This window comes from Drosophila hydei, unplaced genomic scaffold (genome assembly GCF_003285905.1).
Source record: "Drosophila hydei strain 15085-1641.00,03,60 unplaced genomic scaffold, DhydRS2 tig00008139-arrow-pilon, whole genome shotgun sequence".
NCBI lineage: Eukaryota > Metazoa > Arthropoda > Insecta > Diptera > Drosophilidae > Drosophila > Drosophila hydei.
In genome coordinates, this window is record NW_022045847.1 from 659419 (window position 1) to 679030 (window position 19612).

At 36.7% G+C, this 19612-nt stretch overlaps 4 protein-coding genes across 5 annotated transcripts; 1 reads left to right on the forward strand and 3 right to left on the reverse strand.

Moving 5' to 3' along the window:
- Nucleotides 1-4548: 4548 nt before the first annotated feature.
- LOC111598596 lies at nt 4549-7474 on the reverse strand. 2 transcript variants are annotated; one of them, XM_030225751.1, is made up of 3 exons: nt 7368-7474; nt 6602-6875; nt 4549-6160 (listed from the first exon to the last, which is right to left on the reverse strand). In XM_030225751.1, the coding sequence occupies exon 3, from the start codon at nt 5484-5486 to the stop codon at nt 4578-4580; it is 909 nt and encodes a 302-aa protein (XP_030081611.1). In that variant the 5' UTR covers nt 5487-6160; nt 6602-6875; nt 7368-7474; the 3' UTR covers nt 4549-4577. The 2 variants fall into 2 exon arrangements, with proteins under 2 accessions (XP_030081611.1, XP_023169679.2); XM_023313911.2 differs by lacking the exon at nt 7368-7474 and having other exon boundaries at nt 6602-7357.
- Nucleotides 7475-8607: 1133 nt separating this feature from the next.
- On the reverse strand, nt 8608-12086 carry LOC111598508. Its single transcript, XM_023313779.2, has 6 exons — nt 11816-12086; nt 11538-11721; nt 10113-11481; nt 9851-10055; nt 9618-9790; nt 8608-9546 (listed from the first exon to the last, which is right to left on the reverse strand). Exons 1-6 carry the CDS (start codon nt 11937-11939, stop codon nt 8644-8646), a joined length of 2958 nt encoding a protein of 985 aa, XP_023169547.2. The 5' UTR covers nt 11940-12086; the 3' UTR covers nt 8608-8643.
- A 341-nt stretch (nt 12087-12427) lies between these two features.
- Nucleotides 12428-15958, forward strand: LOC111598522 (TBC1 domain family member 22B). Its single transcript, XM_023313805.2, has 6 exons — nt 12428-12928; nt 12986-13193; nt 13547-13715; nt 13782-14313; nt 15256-15479; nt 15690-15958. The coding sequence occupies exons 1-6, from the start codon at nt 12532-12534 to the stop codon at nt 15822-15824; spliced, it is 1665 nt and encodes a 554-aa protein (XP_023169573.2). The 5' UTR covers nt 12428-12531; the 3' UTR covers nt 15825-15958.
- A 931-nt stretch (nt 15959-16889) lies between these two features.
- On the reverse strand, nt 16890-19530 carry LOC111598497 (exocyst complex component 6). Its single transcript, XM_023313756.2, has 3 exons — nt 19268-19530; nt 18093-19189; nt 16890-18033 (listed from the first exon to the last, which is right to left on the reverse strand). Exons 1-3 carry the CDS (start codon nt 19341-19343, stop codon nt 16927-16929), a joined length of 2280 nt encoding a protein of 759 aa, XP_023169524.2. The 5' UTR covers nt 19344-19530; the 3' UTR covers nt 16890-16926.
- Nucleotides 19531-19612: the final 82 nt, after the last annotated feature.

A 19612-nucleotide genomic window follows, 5' to 3' on the forward strand; every position in this document is an offset into this window, starting at 1 on the left:
GACATTGGGCTTTTAAGGGGTATTACCCACTTACCATTAAGTCAAAATTCAATGATGTTTGCATAACCTCCATCGAGTCAAATCACATCACATCCGTAAAGTTGTCGTCTTGAGGAGTATTGAAAAATTTCAGTCTTTGTATCACTGTTTTGGAGGGGATTGGGTTTTGGGAATGGCTTAAATATAGTTGATATGCCTGTGCGTAGGCTGGTTAGCTTTAATTACGTTTACAATTACACCCTTGCATAATTTGTTGGGATATTTATTTATATTTACCGATAACGAAATTGAAGATCGCAATGATCGTAGATTTAAGGCGAGCAGTTAGAAGAGATTATTACTTATTTGGTTCATACTTTTCTTGTACGGATAAGAGGAAGGAAGGAAATTGTTCCGTTAGCAGCCTTTTCGCTTTATATCCACGAATAGTTTAAAATACGCAATGTTGATTATTTGTTGAAGGGTATTTTATTGTTCTTCCCTCCCAAAAATAAAGCTATACTCTTCTGCATTACAATACCATATCCGTCGTCTTCATATTCACATACATATACAGATATGTATGTACATATATGAATATGCTAAAAAAGAGAATTTGCGTTCCCCAGCAGAGCGTCGAACAAGTGAACGTGTATAACGCACGTGGAAGCTATGCGTCGTCCCATTGCAGAATGTGGGAAATGTACCACTATATATACTGTTTTGCAGGGAGCAGTGAGGAGCGAGGGTTGCTACAAATTAATCAAATAAAAACACAAATATACAGTTTTTTTTTGTTAATTATACAAAGCTTTAATAAATTTCTTTACGAAAGCAATGTACAATTGTTTATTTTTTTGTTTTTTTTTTTTTCTATTGTTTTTTGTTGGTTGGGTTGTTCTCTCTCTCATTTCGTTTCTTTTTTCTTTTGATTTGATTTTAACACAATTCCAAGTATTGCTTTTACAAATGTTTTTTCAATCGTTTCTTTACAAAGCTTTTCTTCAGTTGGTACAGTGGTCCATTTACGGTAATTGTGTATGTGGGTGAGGTTTATTTTTATCATTTTTTAATTACAATATATATATATATATATATATATATATATATATATATATATATATATATATACATATATATAAATTGTGTTTAAAATTATATAGCAAAGTATCACAAAAAATTGCAAATTAAATTGTAAATTAGATCAATGAAGAAATTAAAATATATATATAGGTAAGACCGACAAATCTCTGCTTAAAATGGTAAAATTAATATTCGAACTCCAATACAAATATTTTTATTGCTGATTTTACATTTCAAAACGTCATTAAGTAAAAAAATAAAAAAACAACGATTTTCTTAAAACTTTTTCATTTTTTTCTTTTTTTATTTAGCTTCGAATCGTGGGGCGACAGACTATGCACTGGGTGCCTGGCTCTTAAAGGCTCCCAAACTTTAAAATGGAAATTAATTTGTACTGATTGGTGTTTTTTTGTATTTAAAAAGTTATCAAAGTTTGGCGCTCGTACGACTCGAAGGTAAGTAAAAAAAATGCACACTCTAAATGTGCGCCATTTTGGTTCGGGTACAGTTTCTCTTTATAGAATTTGTTTTTTTTTTTTATTATAGGTTGTTTCAGTTTGCTTTTGGTTTTTTTCTTTTTATCGTATTTATCAAATGTACGTTTTGTTAAATTGACGTCCAGTAACAAATGATTTTATTTTTCTTCTTCTATTTTTTAATAGCTTACACTCTTAAAAAAATGCAAAATTCTGCGCGACAAGTTCTTGAGTTCGTCTCTGTTCCTACTACCTCAAACTGTACGTATGTGTAGATGTAGATGTATATGTATATATACATATACATATATACATATATATATATATATATATATATATATATATATATATATATATGTATATATATATGCATGCGAGTGAGTGTATGTGTATGTGTGTGCTTTTGTTTAGTTTTCAGTTTATTGGCTAGCGTTGAGCGCTGCTCAAACGTTGTTGCTTCATAAAATACTCTTAGTAGTACAATGTAAATATGGGTATGTATGGTACATGCATATATATGTGTGTGTATGTATGTGTGTATAGTAACTTGAAGAATACAAGCCTTAAACTTACAAGTGTTCGAATGATACATGTCTGAGTTATGTGTGTGTTGGTGTATGTATGTGTGTGTTTGTATGTATAGTAACTTGAAGAATACAAGCTTTAAAGCTACCAATATGACAACTTGCTCTCAAGTAAACCTAATCAATAGTGCATGACTTTTTTGGCTTTTCTTTTCAACACTAAAAACTAACATCATATTTTCTCTTCTCTTCTCAAAAATTTAGCTGTAGCGAAAAGTAAAATAAACTATTTATATGTTTAAAAAAATTCAAATTGTGCGGGGTTTTTCTTTCTTTTGGCTTATCACCCAAAAAGCCAACACAAACGAAAAAAAAAGAAAAGAAAATATTTGAACAACAAAACTCACGCTGCTTTAGACATTTTCTTTTGCTGTTGTCTCTTCAACTTCATTTACGCAAAATACAATTAACTTTGGGATATTTGTGGAGCGGGGTATGGGTGGGGTATACATAGACATAGGTTAGGTTGGGCACTTTATGCTTAAATAATTTACATACATATTAATTATTAACAATTAATATTAAATGCTAATAATGAAAATAAGGTACTGGGTTCAAGTGTTTTTTTATCATCTTTCATCTTCTTTCTTTTTCGTAATTTTTCTCTCTGTCTCTCGTTATTTTTAGTTATTTTCAATATATGAGCATAGTTTTACACAGAAAGTAGTATTGTTTTTATGTTTGTTTTATCACCCTCCTCTCTAACTCTAAGCATATCTTTAATCTTACATAAAGCGTATTTTTTCGGGGGGTGGAGAATTGCAACAAAGTTTCAACTTTTCGAAATTGTTAATTTATAATTATTTTTAGCTGGGGCGCAAAAACAATTTATTTGTTCAATTGAAATAAAATGTTTGCGCCTGCGCTAAAAAATGGCTCATAAAATATAAATTGTATTTAAACATAGGCAATTTCGTTTAAAATATATTTTGGTTTTTTTACAATTACATTATTTACAATTCAAGAATGTTTAAATTATAATTTTAAAGCCATTTGTTTTTGTTTAAATCATTTTACAATGTTTTCGTTTTTAAAACTAAAATTAATGGAAGTATTTATGCTATAAACATATATAAATATATATGTTTGTATGTGAGGCTGGCGGTTGAGTGTATATATATGTGTGTGTGAACACATATATATATATTTATTTATATATATGCACTTGGATATACCCAGTGAGGCTGGCGCTAGTGTGTGGTGATTGTATTATATGATATCTTAAGGTAGAGAGGCCGTTGAGTTTTCTGTTTGTGTGTGAGTGTGTGTGTACGTGTTTATATTAGGCAAGTTGAATGCATTTTGCGCCGCTGGTGCTGCAGCGCTGAGTTTGTCGTCTCTTTTCTTTACTTTCTCTTTCTCTTCTCTTCTTTTTCATTTTCTTTTTCTTTTTTGTTGAATTAGTCTTTTGTGATTTGGTGGGTGGTATTATTATCATTTTATTATTATCGTTATAAATGTTTTCCTTTTATTTTTAAGATTTTGAATTTACTTTTTATCCATACTCCTCTTCGCTGTTCTCTATGTTTGTGTGTGTGCTCATCTCTCAACAGTTACTCTTTCTTTTTTAAGGTACGTTGCACATGTTGTCCGCTTGGGGAATCTATATATATGTAAACATAAGCTGTACTTATGCGAATGCGCTTCTAGCGTCAATTGTTTAATTACTCATAAATACATTCGTACATATTTTATATAATTTATAATTTTACTTATTAATTACATTTACATTTTTCAAGTCTATTTGCGTATCACGTTTAAAAACAATGTTCAGTTGTGTGTTGCTGTTGTTGTATCCGTTATACATACATATAGAGCCATTCTCTTCTATCAAAAATTCCAACTAGCCAAGCGTCCATATATTAAATTTAATTTGGGTTTCTTTTCGTTTATTTTGTTTGCATCTTTTTTAGGTTAAGGTTTTCATTTTTTAAATCGTCGATTGGCTTTCCAAAGTTTACATATTGAAGTTTAGAGCTGAATTTTGTTGCAGTGTATTGTTGTTGTCAACGGGGAATTTTGCATCTTTTTTGTTGTGTACTTTTTGTCGTTGTTGTTTTTCATTTGTTTACTTTCCATTTGAAATTTTTCCTTTTTTTTCGTTTTTTATTTTTAGTTTCCCAATTTTGTTGCTGTTTTATGATACATTTGAGATCACAAACATTACTCATCGTTTTTTAAATTATTGTGTTTTTTTGTATTTTTTTTTTGTTTTTTTTTTTTTTTTGTTTAAAAAAGTTCAAATTTTCAGTTAAATGATTTGTAGTTTTGTTTTGTTTTTTTTTTTTTTGGTTTTTTCTTGTAGTGTAGTTTTTACAATTTTTATATTTTTTGATTTTTTCATTCTTTTATTTTTTTCGTATCCTTTTCTTTCTCATTTCCAAGTCTGACGGGTTCGCGTTGTTGGGTCCTCCATGTTCAGTTTATTGTAGTAGTAGTAATTGTTCTTCCTGTGTTACGACTGCACATTCAGCAACAGTTTCAGATTGTGCGTATCAAAGTCATCGAGTAGATTGCGCTTGGATGACTTCACCATGTATCCGCCAATGCCACCATGACCTAGCTGCAATTTCGACGCACTGCATCTGTCGCCACCGCGCAATAAACTTTGCAAGGCGGTGCCAGCACTGCTGGCCACCAGTTTCTCCTCGGACTTGGACAATGTTGTCCAGTGCTGCGGCGGCTTGGGCAATGCTGTTGGTGCTGGTGCATCAAAGCATTTGCTGCCAGCAAAATGCGTCAAGGCGGTGGGTATCAGGGGATGCTGTGGGGATATTTTCCCGCCTACACCAAAGCTGTTCGTTGGCGTTGTTGTTGGACTGCGCCGCTGCTTACGCGCGGAACCAAATGCAGCCGGCGAGAAGCCACCACCCAAAATGGTAGCCGGTGATTGACGCACATAGCAGTTGCTGCTGCCGGTTGTTACTGCTGCGGACTGTGGCGATCGGCCACCGCCTCCATTACGTCGATTATTGTTCGCAAAGAAGAAACCACCGCCGCCCATTTGCTGAGGCGATTGTCGCTGTTGGCGACTGCGTTGATTGGCGCCTGCGGATTGGCTTTGCAGACGTTGTTGTTGTTGTTGTTGCTGCTGTTGCATGCGATTGTTTGGCGTAATGGGGGCGCAGTGGATGGGCGATGTGCTTAAAACTTGCTGCTGGAAGTGCTGGTTGTTGTAGTTTGTACTGCTGGCAATACTGTTGGAATGTGCATTTACCGTGGGTGTCGCTGTTTCTATTGCTGTTGTGGTTGTTGTTGGTGGCGGTGTTGGGGTCGTGGCGCCCTTTTTCAAGCGTATGGACTTTGTTGCTGATGCTGTTGTCATTTTAATGTTGTTTCTAACACTATTGTGCGAGTATGTCATAGTAATTTCTTGCTTGTCGTTGCTTTCACTATCAAAAGCTTCTGCCAACACTGCTGCTGTTATTACTTTAATTTGAACTGAGCTTAACCCAAAGCGCGCTCTCCTTTCTCTTCTTACTTCGATCAATCTTTCTGATTGTTAAAATTTCTGCTTTTTTGCCTTTTTTGTTTTTGGTTATTTGCTAAATTAATGCTTAACGTTAAATATCACACGCACTTAAAATCAATTTTTATTTTATGTTTTGTTTTCATTTATCGATAACAAACGCGAACCTGCTGCTACGTCGCTTCCTGCAATCTCCCCGTCTCCGTTGTTTTCGTCGTCTCTTTGGTTCACTTTGACGATGCTACTGCGCGCTGTCTTCCACTCCTACTCCTCTCGCTCTATCTGACAGTAGCGGCTAACGGGTTTACGGCTGCTCACGTTGTTCCCTTTTTATATATATTTTATTTATTTATTTATTTGTTTGTAGCTGCGTTCGGTTTGTGTCTCGCTATATATGTACAGCTTTAGTTAATATACTTTATATAGTTTAACTTTATATATTGTTTATCAGTCTGTTGATTTATCTCTTTTTTGTTAGGCTATCCTTCTTAGCGCTAATTTTCCAAACTCTCTTACTTTTCTTTTTTTTGCCTCTGTTGTAGCTGTCATCCAAGCCGGGGTCCCGGGTCCTGTTCGTTGGTGTAAGTAGAAATGGAAAGAAAACAAACGGAAAAAATGGTTGAGCAAAAACGTAACGAGGGCGCACATGAATACATAATTAAAATTAAAACCCACATTATCCACATACATATAAATGCATAATAGCTCACTGCGTCCCGCATTTTATATACATGTATTTATGTGTATAAATGTGTACCATGAATGTTCTATTTACGTCCATGGTTGACACTTAAAAAACAGTTTTAGGTTTTCGAACCGTTTAAACAATGTGTCGACCTCATTTATGTCAAATAATAAACTTTTACTTATTTGGCTATGCAAACAAGTATATTGTTTTTTCTGATTGTCTATCGAAATAAAACATTTATGTGACGTCTGCAACGACGTCTAAACATGTATTAATGAATCAACACATGTAAAAGAAGTACACTAATACATTTGCGACTTACTTTGAGTTGTAAACCTTTTCACACGAATATTGTTGTTGCTTTTGCTGCAGTCTCGCTTGCTCGCACACTCACAGATTTTGGTATCGCGGTGTGAGAGTGAAGAAGACGACTGTATGTGTGTCGCAGTTACTGAATGCTTTATAGCTGCGGGGGGTTTTTTCTTTGCCACTTCTGTTATACTGATTATTACAAATTATTTGAATTTGAATTTATATTTAAGAGTTGCCTTGTTTTCACTGTTTGTTCAATTAATTTTGCTTTTGCGATAGTTATTCTATAGGGGGAATTGGGAATAGTTTTTGTTGTTGATTTACTCTGTTGGTTATGTGTATGTGTGTACATATATATATTTATATTTGTATGTATGTAAAATCACTTTCAAAATGGCGACGGGATGTTTGCTTAAAGGGATTCCGCTTAAAGCTTTCTCCTCTCACTTACAGACAAAGGTTCAAAAAATCACACTATTAACTGATTCTGATTCGGTTCTGTTTAACGTTGTATCCTTTACAATTATTTTAATTATTTTCGCAAAGTACACGGCGACCACTCGCAATCTTACTTTTGTAGTTGTACCACACACAAGAAATGTTTTTGCTTTTGCGTTAATTTTTCTTTATATATTTTATTGGTGCTTTTGCTTCTTGTTTTCTTTGTGTGCATTTAGCTTCACTCGTTGTACTTTGACGCGTATTAAAATATTAAATGTTACACAAATATTTGATTTATATCACTTAAATTAAAGACATTTACAATATATAATTACATATATATTTTTTTGCAGAAATTTTAATCAATATTCAACTTTTTTCTTCTTAGCTTATTCTTGCGCATAGGTACGCTCTCCTCGAATTTTCCACCATGACTAACTGTCTGTCAAACAGTGTGACCGGACCATGGCATGTTGAAAATACAGGGATGGAACCGTGTCACACATTACGGATATTTCAAATATCGCATGTTGAGCAAACTATTTAATTAACATTAAATTCTCATAATTGTATTCTTATTTGCTTTTTAATTTTGAAACTGAGAAATATATTATTTAGACAATCAATTAATGGTTTCGTAATATTTCAACCACATAACACCCTTAAGTTATTGCTCAGTTATTACTTGTAGATAAATCATATTCAAACTGTCAAGGATCGGAAATTTTAGTATACTTCAGTGGTATTCCTAGTCCGTTTGCTTAAAAATTGGTATTGCCTTCGTTGCTTTTTATATTTAACGAATAAATATTGAATAACAGTACCAAATGAGTAATTTATAAGAAATTCGCGGTAAAAATCTTCTGGACTTTAAGATTGACTTCTTAGTACCGATAACGAATCTTGATATTTATCGTTCATTGCAATGATGCAAAAGATTGCGATTGAAATGAATTTTGGTTTGACTTAAGTATTAGTAGGATGTACATTACATTTTTGCTTTTTGTTTTATCTTACATAAAATGTTAATAAATATAATTATAACATTAGAATGCACATAATGTATTATGTTACTGAAACAGAATATTCTAATAAAAAAATAAATATCTGTTAAGCATATACATATAAACGTCAATTTTTTCATTGAAATAAATCTGGGTAAAAAATCACGAGGTACATAATTAATGCAATTATATTGCAAGCATTTTAATTCAATTTGTGGTGGCGGCAGACTATCAATTTATCGAAATAAGAAATTCCCAGTAATGTTCTACTCATATTGGCACTGTAAGTTGAAAATGTCTTATTTGTTTAATTTTAATTAAATAGGCAGTTACGTAGTTTATTCCACCATCAGAAAGGAAGCCATCGAGCAATGCCCTGCATTTTTTACAGTTTTAATTATTTGAATTATCTTTAAGCGAAATACATAAGCAAACTTTCGAATACCTAACGTTGATTCTAAATACAATTTATAACAATAATCGATATGTGTATTGTTCTCAGAAATGGACCCCAATTAAAAAACCCCGTATTTTTAAAAAATAGTTTTTATTTTGAGAAATATAATTTTTCGCTTAAATAGATTAACATTTGAACACTTTGTCTGAATCAATAGCAATCAGATATCATATTATCATCACGTTTAATAGCATTCAGTATGTCATCCAAAAGACAAACCAAATTATCGGTGCAGTCAAACCACTCTTCCTGTTGTTTGACTAGCTTATCCAAATCAAATTTACTAATTTCCTGTTTCCATTCGCGCACAGAAACTGCAAACTGCTTATAATAGAACTCATCGATATGACGTTTCGAGGTATCCACATTATCAAAATGCATTTGCTTTTTAAATGTATTCTCCAAAAGTTGCATATCCTGTGCATTTAATATAGATTCGATAATATCGTCTGCTTGGTCAGCATTTGCACTTAGCTCAGCCTCATCCACACTTGGCTCAATTGACATCGGCTCTTCGATTGTTAATGAAGCGTTCGAACTGGCAGTGCTTACTGGCTGGGTTAGGGTTTCAATATCATTTAAAATGATCTCAAAATCATATTCATTCAGCTTATCATTCATCGCTTTGATGCCAGTCACAATTATATTTAGCACCTCTTTGGCATATTCCTCGTGAAGACACTTTAGTATTATGCCATAGTAACCATATTGCTGTACTTCAGCCAAAACTTTAGCCACACGCAGCTTAATCTCGCGTGTGGTCAGTGTAACAATCTTTTTGTGCTCCTTGGAAAAGGTAACGGTGGGAAAGGCGCCATCAATCATGCCCTGATTGTTTAGTTGACGATTAAATTCCATGCGCCAAAAGCAAAGTGCATTCACCTTTACTTCCCAATGATGATCGCCGACTACACAATAGTTGAGCGTTGAAAATAATGTGTTCTTATATTTGCTGGGTATCTTGCGATGATCATAGATCTTGCACAGCGTTAATATGGCCTCGGAGCGCACAATATCCTCATTTTCGCGATAAAGTACATAAAGCAAATGATCCTGCAATGCAAATAGAAGATTATTACATATGGCTAAATGCACGTAACTCGGTTTACAAATTCAACTTTTACCACCATATCCAATTGGCTAAGTCCGTTCTCCCATAGCGAATTGATCGGTACCATTTTCGACAGACATTTGTACGCAGAGGCACGCACATATGGCTCACTATCATGCTTAGCCATTTCATAAACAATTGTTGGCATTTTGCCGTCAATAAGAAATTGTTGGAATGCGGGAAACTCTGGTAAATATATGAATCGTAATTAGCCTATGGTTATTCAATAATGTCAAAATCATTTACTTATGCGAGAGATGCAGGCAATAGATGTGGTCAACTCCAATGCAGAGTCGCGAACTTCCCAGGCGGTATCGTGCATTCGTTTGACAATAATCGGACCCAGGCAAACCAATGCCGAACCCTGTAGGTTATCCACAAGCAGTGCCATATTGGGGGACAGAAAATGCTCCACAGACAATTGCACGAGCTTCAGAGCCTGTACGGTACACTGTAAGTAAATGAGACCTAATACCTAATGTGCTTCATATTGACTTGATCTACCCACGGTTGGATCCATGTTACAGTTCTCTAACACAAATGCCAAGCAGTTAACCAGACCAATTGTCTCAACAGACTCTTTCCACGTGATCTTAAAGCGTTCAATGAGCGTGCGCAGTCCAACCATAACGGAATGTAAGACTTTTGGATCTTTGATAATGACTTCCGAGCCACGTGGATATATATCTGAATAGTTATTCGATGTACTTGCACTATGGCAATCCTCTGGCTCTGTATGAGGACTGGCATGATTGAGTGCCACAACTTCACGTAAGGCATACAGCAAAGCCTGGCAGACAGTGACCGCCTGCTCCCGATCTAGTATATGCTCCAATGAGAGAATGCTGTGCACACATTTCCATGCCAATTCAGGCGTAAACAAGTTGCAATTAGTGCGTCCTTCAGGCGTGATGAAGGCATCTCTTAAGGAATAGCACAATCGTAACGTTTGCTCGCAAGACATCTCCAAAAGTTTCATAATATACGTATCGAATAATTCGCTTTTCGACTCATCGGCCATTTTCATGGCAAACTTCATCGAGAAAAGCAACGGCATCATATGAAAACAAATTAATTGATTCTCAAATGAAACACGTTCATCCTGTATAATGATTTCCTTGGGCACTCGATCGCCCAGCTTCTTCCAAAGTATGTGATGCAATTCTGCCATTTTAACAAAGTTAATGCCATCGTTGCGTTGTATACAGAATTTCATGAGATTAAAAAACGACAGTCCGAACTCGGTGAACTGCTCCGGAGGCTCTACACAATCGGGATTCAATATTTTCTCATGCACCAGCGTAGCAAAATGATAGCTACAAAGTGTACTGAGCATCTTTTCTGTGAAATAAGTATTGTGCGTCATTTCAACGAGCTTCCAGAGGTTTAACTCTATATTATGATGCTCCCGTAGCAACGAAACAAGTTTCGAGCGCTCTTCATTGATCAGTGTCTGCTGAAGCATATAGCATAGAAGATCCACAGTTGACGAGATCTTGTGCAACAGCTCATTATCATCCACACTAACATGTATGCGTTCCTCCTCCCCGCTGGCACTTTCACTGATATTATCAGTTATGTAGACATTATCGTGTATGGGCTTCATAATCTCTGCTAAAATTTCTAGGGTAACAGCCTCGTCTTGCATTTTGTCGCAAAATTTGTACAACATCTCGTAAAGCAGTTGTCGAGCTTCTCGAACCACATACAACGTATGCTCGTTGTTGCTGTAATGGATGAGCAACGTCCAGGTTCGTTGCATACGCAGAAACGCCAGACCCATGCTATATTTTGTGACGGCCTTCATCACGCGTATGCCGCTCAATTTAATCGAAGGACTAAAGTTGCGCTCCTGCGCCTGCATAAAGAACACAACCCTGCAAAAGTTTTTACATTGATGTCAACCAAGTTGTAGCTGATCATACGCTATTACCTATGCATAATATCCAGCTCTCGCAGCCGTAGTACCATCCACTCATTAGATGTCATGAAACTGATAAGATTCAGCATAAACGATATCACCTTGGGGTGTACTCGATGAAAATCAGCGCTGATTAGAGTCAGACACTTGTCCACCCAATCCGTGACGAAGGGCACCTGCAGTACAAAGGCATTCTCTATGGAAAAAAATACAAAATTAGAAATGCCGCCTGTTGCACACACGCACGCTCACGCACACACGCGTTCACATGCGCGCACATACTAACTTACCCTTTGCTTGCAAGTGCGTTATGAGCTTTTCAAAGTAAACACTGTCGGTTGTCGAAAAGTTGTCGCGCAGAAATAAATCGAAGATCTTTTTGAGGCGCGTTGTGATCTCCTCTTGTTTTTGCATTTTTCGGTTGGAATTATCTTCGCTGCTTATTCGTTAAGAGCATAGTTCGGTACGCAATTTTACAAAGAATAATGAAATTTGCCTCCTTATCACACACAATAATACTCGTTTCAATAGCAGTGTGACCGAATGACAAGTAGCGCTTAATACTATTAATTCCGGTGACAGCTTCAGTAATTATCATATTGCAACAAAACTGATTTATTAAAAACATTAAATATAAAAAATTATTTATTACTAAGTTAAGCTCTTTAAAATATGAAAGTTAATTAGTGCAAGTCATTGTAGACATTGAGAGTATCAATAAAGAAGTATGTGATACAAGGTGGAACAACTACATAAAATCGTACTTGTAATTAAATTTAATAACAATTCATATATTTTATATTTTATTTTCATACACTAGTTTTATTGCAATGGCAAAAAATTTTTTTAACGTTTTAGATTAATGCTCAGTGCTACCCATTCACCAAAAATAACACAAATAATAGGCAATTTAGAGTAAGCACTGTATTTTAATACTCTTACATAGCTGGTCACACCGCTACAAATGCAATGACGCTGACACTGACATCGGACTTAGGTATTTATTATGGACAATAATGTAGGACAAATAGAAGAAAAACCTAAAATTGCAACGACAACAGCAAATTCAAACGAATTAATTGCGGCGTCACATAGCGCTACTATTGGCGCCAAGTCAGCCACAAACATTCTAACCAACTCAACATCGTTCTGGAAGAACAGCGGCCGAGCAGTGCCCGGGCGGCCCAGTCCAAAACGCGATTTTCTCGACAAGACAAACACAAACAACAGCAAGTCGGGCGCTGAAGGTGGCACAGGGGTGCAGCGTGCAGATCGTGGCGCCGCTGGCGGAATGGTGTCAACCTTTCGGGACTATCAGCAGTCGGTGAGCGATGCCTGGGACACCGGTGACGATGAATTTTGCATAATTAGTAGCAATGAAGCAGCCGCAGCAGCAGCTGGAGGTAAACAACAAATATACAAAAGCGGAGTTATTAATTGCTGAACGTATACTTTCTCAGATGCCACACGTATATCGCGCCAAGTGTCACAAACTGTAGCCCTTAATGTCATCGAAACGCATTCGCGTAGCAATCAAAATCACATCGCAACCAGCAGTGAATCTATGGAAGTGCAGGCTAGCGATGCGGATCTCATTGCAGGCGCTGCTAGCTATGCGGAAGATAACAAGCAGGATCGCAGATCATCGCATGACAGCAACGAAAACAGGTGGGCGTTCATAAGTCAACATTCAACAGTCAACAGTCTTTAGCAGTTGTGTAAACAACGTATATTTAAATCATAACTGCAACCCGAACGATATTGATAAAAATATTACGTTAAATTTTCAAAAGCATGTTACGGGTTTCTTTGCAAACCTTCTGTATCCGTGCCATCTAAATAACAGCGGATATCGTTCTGAGTTCAATATCTGTGCTGTATAGAGATTTAGTATTGTCTTAGCCGATGAATTTAGTAGCCAGATAGTTTGTACCTACATCTTAACCTTTAAATAATATGGTTATACAGTAGAGTTTTATTTTTATTTACTTTAATTTGCATTTATGTTCAAATACTTACAGATCTCGGTTGCGTAACTATCCTGGTCGGCCGCAACTGCAGAAAATCAGTACCAATTCGCAAGATGGGGAATATGAGACAAAGATAGAGAAATTTCAATTACTGCTTAACTCGCCGCAGCTGGATTTGGTAGCGCTTAAAAAACTCAGTTGGTCTGGCGTGCCGCGGAAGGTAAAATCGTGAAGTGGACCTAAAAAAATCTATTAATTGTAATACTTTTTTGAATTCCTCGGGCAGATGCGTGCTGTTAGCTGGCGTTTGCTCTCCAAGTATTTGCCACCATCGGGGGAGAGGCGGAACGCGGTGCTGCAGAGTAAACGGCAGGGATATCAGGACCTACGACACAACTATTTCAAGGTAGACAGCCAGGATGAAACGCAACAGGACACATACCGTCAGATACATATTGATGTGCCGCGGATGAATCCACAAATACCGCTCTTCCAGCAACAGCTCGTGCAGGAAATGTTCGAACGTGTTCTTTTCATATGGGCCATTCGTCACCCTGCCTCCGGCTATGTGCAGGGTATAAATGATCTGGTCACACCCTTTTTCATAGTCTTTCTGCAAGAGGCACTTTCGCCGGACACGGATCTTGAGAAATACGATATGTCACAACTGCCAGAGGAGACGCGCAACATTATTGAATCCGATTCCTTTTGGTGCCTATCCAAATTTCTTGACTGCATACAGGATAATTACATATTTGCCCAGCTGGGCATACAGGAAAAGGTTAATCAACTTAAGGATCTAATACAACGTATCGATGGTAAGTTCTATTATTCAAAAATATTACCGAAGCTCGAATACCCTGTCCGTTAAAAGCAGACCCAACCGTCAATTTCGTATTTGATATAATGTCTTTACCTTTCTTACGTTTTTTTTAGTTTGGTTAGTTTGATCCTTCACTCAAAATTAAGAATGTGCATAATATGCTCGTCATCAGGTTAGCGACTCATTGGTTTTTCTACTTTTTTTTCGTATTCTACGAAACTTCGCTTATCTCTGGGGGCAAAAGCAATGATTGAAGCTTACTTTGACTGTCGACTATATGGACCAATAATCGCTAAAAATAAAAAAATCTTAAAACTTCATAAGCGAACCACACTGAAAAAACATCTAATTTGCCCGACTTGTGTATGGGGTGTAAAGCCGAGTTTTTTAAAGATCCATTATTTATTTAAAAAACTGGATGGCATTTTCAGTACAATACTCCGATCCCCATTGCTAAGTCCGTGATGTCGTGGATTCAGATTCAAAGTGTCGAGATCTTTGAATGCGCCTCATATTGCCCCAACCTAAATATCGTTGGGAATGTGTACAAATGATATACATAGAAGATGTACGAGTCTGAAAAACAATATAATATATAAAAAAGTTAATTAAAGGCATCAAGCGAACTTGGTTCACTATTTCATTAAATTATATTGCTGATTTTTACAATTCCATTCCCAATCCAATATTCAAAGCCATTTCGAGAAACGACGGGCCGCCCACTGCCAATTTGCTTTAAAATATAATATATAATAAATAATTTCATAGTAAAAAAACAAACAAATTAAAATTTTCACACATGATGACCAAATTTTCAGTATGTTTTTTTTATACTTTTTCTAAAAATATTTTTTTTTATATAGATTTATATAGATTGTAGTGAAAACTGACTAACAAAATTAATATTATTTATTTTGTGGCTTTTTTTCCTTCACAGTTAACTTGCATCGTCATCTACAAGCTCATGGCGTTGACTATTTACAATTCTCATTTCGTTGGATGAACAATTTACTGACACGCGAGCTGCCCCTCCACTGCACAATCCGATTGTGGGACACGTATCTGGCCGAATCGGATGGGTTTGCGCTCTTCCATCTGTATGTGTGTGCGGCCTTTTTGCTGCACTGGAAAGAGCAGTTAATGCAACAGAATGATTTTCAGGTAACTATCTCTTTAGAATCCAAGATGTGCTCAATGTCAGAGTTTTCATCAAATAGCTGGCATAGACGAAAGATAGCTTCGTTCCTCTTACCTCTAACTAAGCTGCTTCTATCTAAGTCAAAGGAACTCAAGCGTATTACTATTTTATCTTTTTATATATTTGTGTATCATACATGGTACACGCATATTAATATATTTTTTATTATTCAGGGTCTGATGTTGCTGCTACAAAATCTGCCAACGCATAATTGGTCCGATCGACAAATAAATGTGCTGCTCGCTGAGGCGTTTCGCTTAAAGTTTACTTATGCGGACGCGCCAAAGCATCTGGAGACGAAAAGTTGACAAAAGCAATCCGGGTCCGGAATGATGCATATACGATACGTAACATAGAAATTAGTTTACAAACTTTTGCTGGTATATATTCACACACACACACACCCAAACACAGACACACAGACGTAAACTTACATATACATTATAAATTATATATACAATTTGTTATTAGCTCTTGCTTTATTTTTTTTTTATGTTTGAGTGTTTCGTTTCTTCTTTTTTAGAGCTGAAAGTTTTAAATACGCATTTTCTGTATATAAATATAAAATTGCAAATTCCAAATTCCACATACGATTTTTCAACATTTAAATAGAATTCATATTCAAGCTAGAAAAGCTTCCATAAAGCAAAAGAAAATAACTAATACTAATGATTAATTTGTAAAAATTGAAATAACTCGCAAAGTCCAAATGAAAAATTATTAAATACTGTATTTAAAGCTCATATAAATAACAATAAAGTATAGTTAATCAAATTTATAAATTGAATATACCTTTGTGTATTCTATTTTTGAAATTACTACAAAAATGTAAAAAAATTGAAACCCTATTAAATCTTGCTAAAAACCCATATTAATTTGAGGGTTTCAGTTGATTTTTTAGAATTGCAATCTCAGTTATTATGCGACAGTTTTCCTTCATATTTTGCGACTAATAATGAAAACAGTAAGATTATAATAAAAATGGCCCTATTGTTTTTTAAATTATTATCTTTAGAAGTCAAATCACTTACTTTTGTATAAAGACTTCAACACCTTCATAATATAGTATTTGTTTGGAAACAAATTGAAATCATTGAGTGGGTGGGAGGGATCACATTAAGAATTAACTATCCTGTCACTTTAGTGGTCAGATTTTGAGACAACACAGTCGACGTTTTGCTTAGAGGCGCGTCTTGAAACACCCACTAAGGAGCTACCCTTGTAGATTAATTACTCAAGTTTTGGAGGTTTTAAAATGTTTAATACTTTATTGATTATTTCGTGCTTCCCTTTAGTATAGCGTACAACAATAAAAGCTATATATTTATTAAAGCCAAATTCTAATTTATAATGACGATCTAGTCTAATATAAAATGAGAAAAACCCAAAACAGTGTCATTTGAGGGCATCCTATGTCTGTCGCTCCGCTATGTGTCTCAGCTGTTTAAGAACTGTCTCAAGTAGCTTTTTCTTATCATTTTTACGGACGAGCGAGAAAATTGGCTTCTTGTCAGCTTCTCGTATTTTCTCCAGTATTGTAATTATAGACTGGGGTTCGACCAAATGGTAACGATTTTCCTGCTTGCCATAGTCATGGAAATATGTGCTCCATTCCTCCAATATAAGTAAGTCGAGGAGCTGACGGTTGCGTTGAAAATATTTGCTTAATTCGCCTTCGTGCAGCCCGGGCACTGGTTCCGAGGCGGCAAAAAATTCGCATTGCATCAAATCCAAATTGATTTGTGTGAGTGCACCCGTAGATATTTGCTTGACCTCTTCATCGAATAATATCAGATAGATTTTTTCGGCAATGTGTTCACAGGTGCGCCGACAGGCAGCCTGGGCGATATGTGGCAGCTTGTATGAGAAGTTGTCAAAGGTGCTCTTCAAATAGGAGATCATGTCTGTGATAAACGCGGAGGCTATGCCGGGCGGATCCACCAACAGCCAGTCATAGGCGCTCAGTTCGAAGAACTCGTCGATTTTAAAACATATACGTACCGCCACCTGCTTCTCGGCATCCTGCCGAGCCACATGAAACATGGCCGAAGGCGTTTGCGAAATGCTGCGCTCCGTATTTGTCATATGACAAACAAATTCATCAAGAAAAGGGCCGGCCTTATCCAAATATTGCGTGTCAATTATAATTTGTATTAGTTGAATGAGCGTAATGCTTGGCTGGCGAAAGACCACTGAAAGACAACCGCTAAAGCTGCGAGTGAGCAGCAAATTGGCTGCCTTTCTCACCATTGCGGCCACTTCGTTTGGTGACAGCGTGAGCTCCTCGGCAAATTTCATGCATGCATACATAAACTCCTTCGCTTGGTGATAAACCTCAGGCACCATGCGTGAGAATGGAAACTGTTTTGGGAAAGGCGCATTCTCCAACTGCTCGGAATGAAATGGAAAACGCTCGATAATGCATTCATACTCTTCTATATTTTCGACAACCATGGGCACAAATTGCTCTTTGTCCAAGATCTCACGGAAAACATGAACCCATCGTTGAAGCAGCACCTGTATGGCAAGGCAAGTATTATTTTACTGGCTATCAAAATCTAGTTTTATAAGTTTACCTCGTTGTAATGATCTCGCATATCGTGCAGTAGCTCCCATAGAATTTGTACCGTGTAGCCATAACACTTGAAGGTATTTATCGACAGCATAATGAGATTTTTGATGCGTAACAATATATTTGGATCTGTGCATGAGGAGGAGCTCATGCTAATCTCATTAACAAACTTGGTCAGCGATGTTGACCACAGCTCTTCGAGATAGCTGCTGGTGACCACATCGCCTGCCGTATTCTTCACATGATCCTCAACCACAAAGAAGCCCACAATTGCGCATATGTATGTTTTGTAGGCCTCCAAATTATCATGCATATTTGGGGGCGGTTGCAAAACCAACTTCGATTGATCGCGCCTCTGCTGGCGATAGTCCTTTTCGAAGTACTCTCGCTGACCAAGCACCATATAGATGTGCAGGCAGCGGTAAATGGGTGAGAAATCAATTAAATTCTGGGCGCTTACATTGGCACCATCATCATCACCACTACCACTATTGCTCTGTTGTTTGTGTTCCTGTATAATTGCATTAATGTCGCGTTTTTGAAGTTGTTTCGTGTGGGTGATGGCCAATTCACCAATACGCGGTGAAAATTTGCGTATGTTCTCCAAAAATTCACGAAAATCTGCCGCCGATGAGCGGCGAATGTTCTCCTTAATGATGGGTATCTGAGTTTGCATTTGTGTGGCAAAGCGATAGTTATTTCGCTGAAGTCGCGATAGGTGCTCCGATTCTAGGGTCTCTAGCGTTCGCAGTGCCTGGTAATATTGTTTGTTCTTGGCTTGTTGCGTAAATTTCATGTAGCATTCCAAAGCGGGTAGGCACGCCTTCAGCGCCTCAATGGCACTGGCCACATTTGATTCGATTTGACGGGCTCGCACCAGCTCATTTCCCTGCTGAATAAGTGATGCGCTTATGGTGCGAAGCGATGTGTCCAGCGAGTGCACTTCATCATGTAGTTGCTTGGCCTGCGTACGCACCTGCAGCAATTCTTGTATGGAGTCAATAAAGCCCTGATAATACAAGTTGCATATACGCTCGATCTCTTTATCATGGCTGCGTACGCGTTGGTCCAGCTGCTCACTGATTACTTTACTATTGTTACCTGGGCCGAGAGGAAGTGGGTGTTAATCATGCGATGATGTTAAAATGTCGGATTGAGACTTAGAAAATGTACACTTACCTTCGAGTATAGATCGAAATGTGGGCCCCCAATAATCATCTACGGCCTCAATATCCTGCACGGTCACTTTAGACATTATTTGTACTTGCCGTGCAACCAATATATTGTTACTTTTTAATATTTTGTTATATTCCAGTTGCTAGCCTGGGTGTTGGTCAATGCGCTCGGAACAGCTGTTTGCGGACGTTTTCCAACACCTATCTCGTGGAGCACGTAGACGTTACAGCTCTAAAACAACTTGTTGATTTAATTTGATGTTTTCAAAAATTGTACAGTGTAATATGATAGGATATATATCAAGTTTCTTTTATAAATTCCAATTTGGAATTGTTTTATTTTGATCAT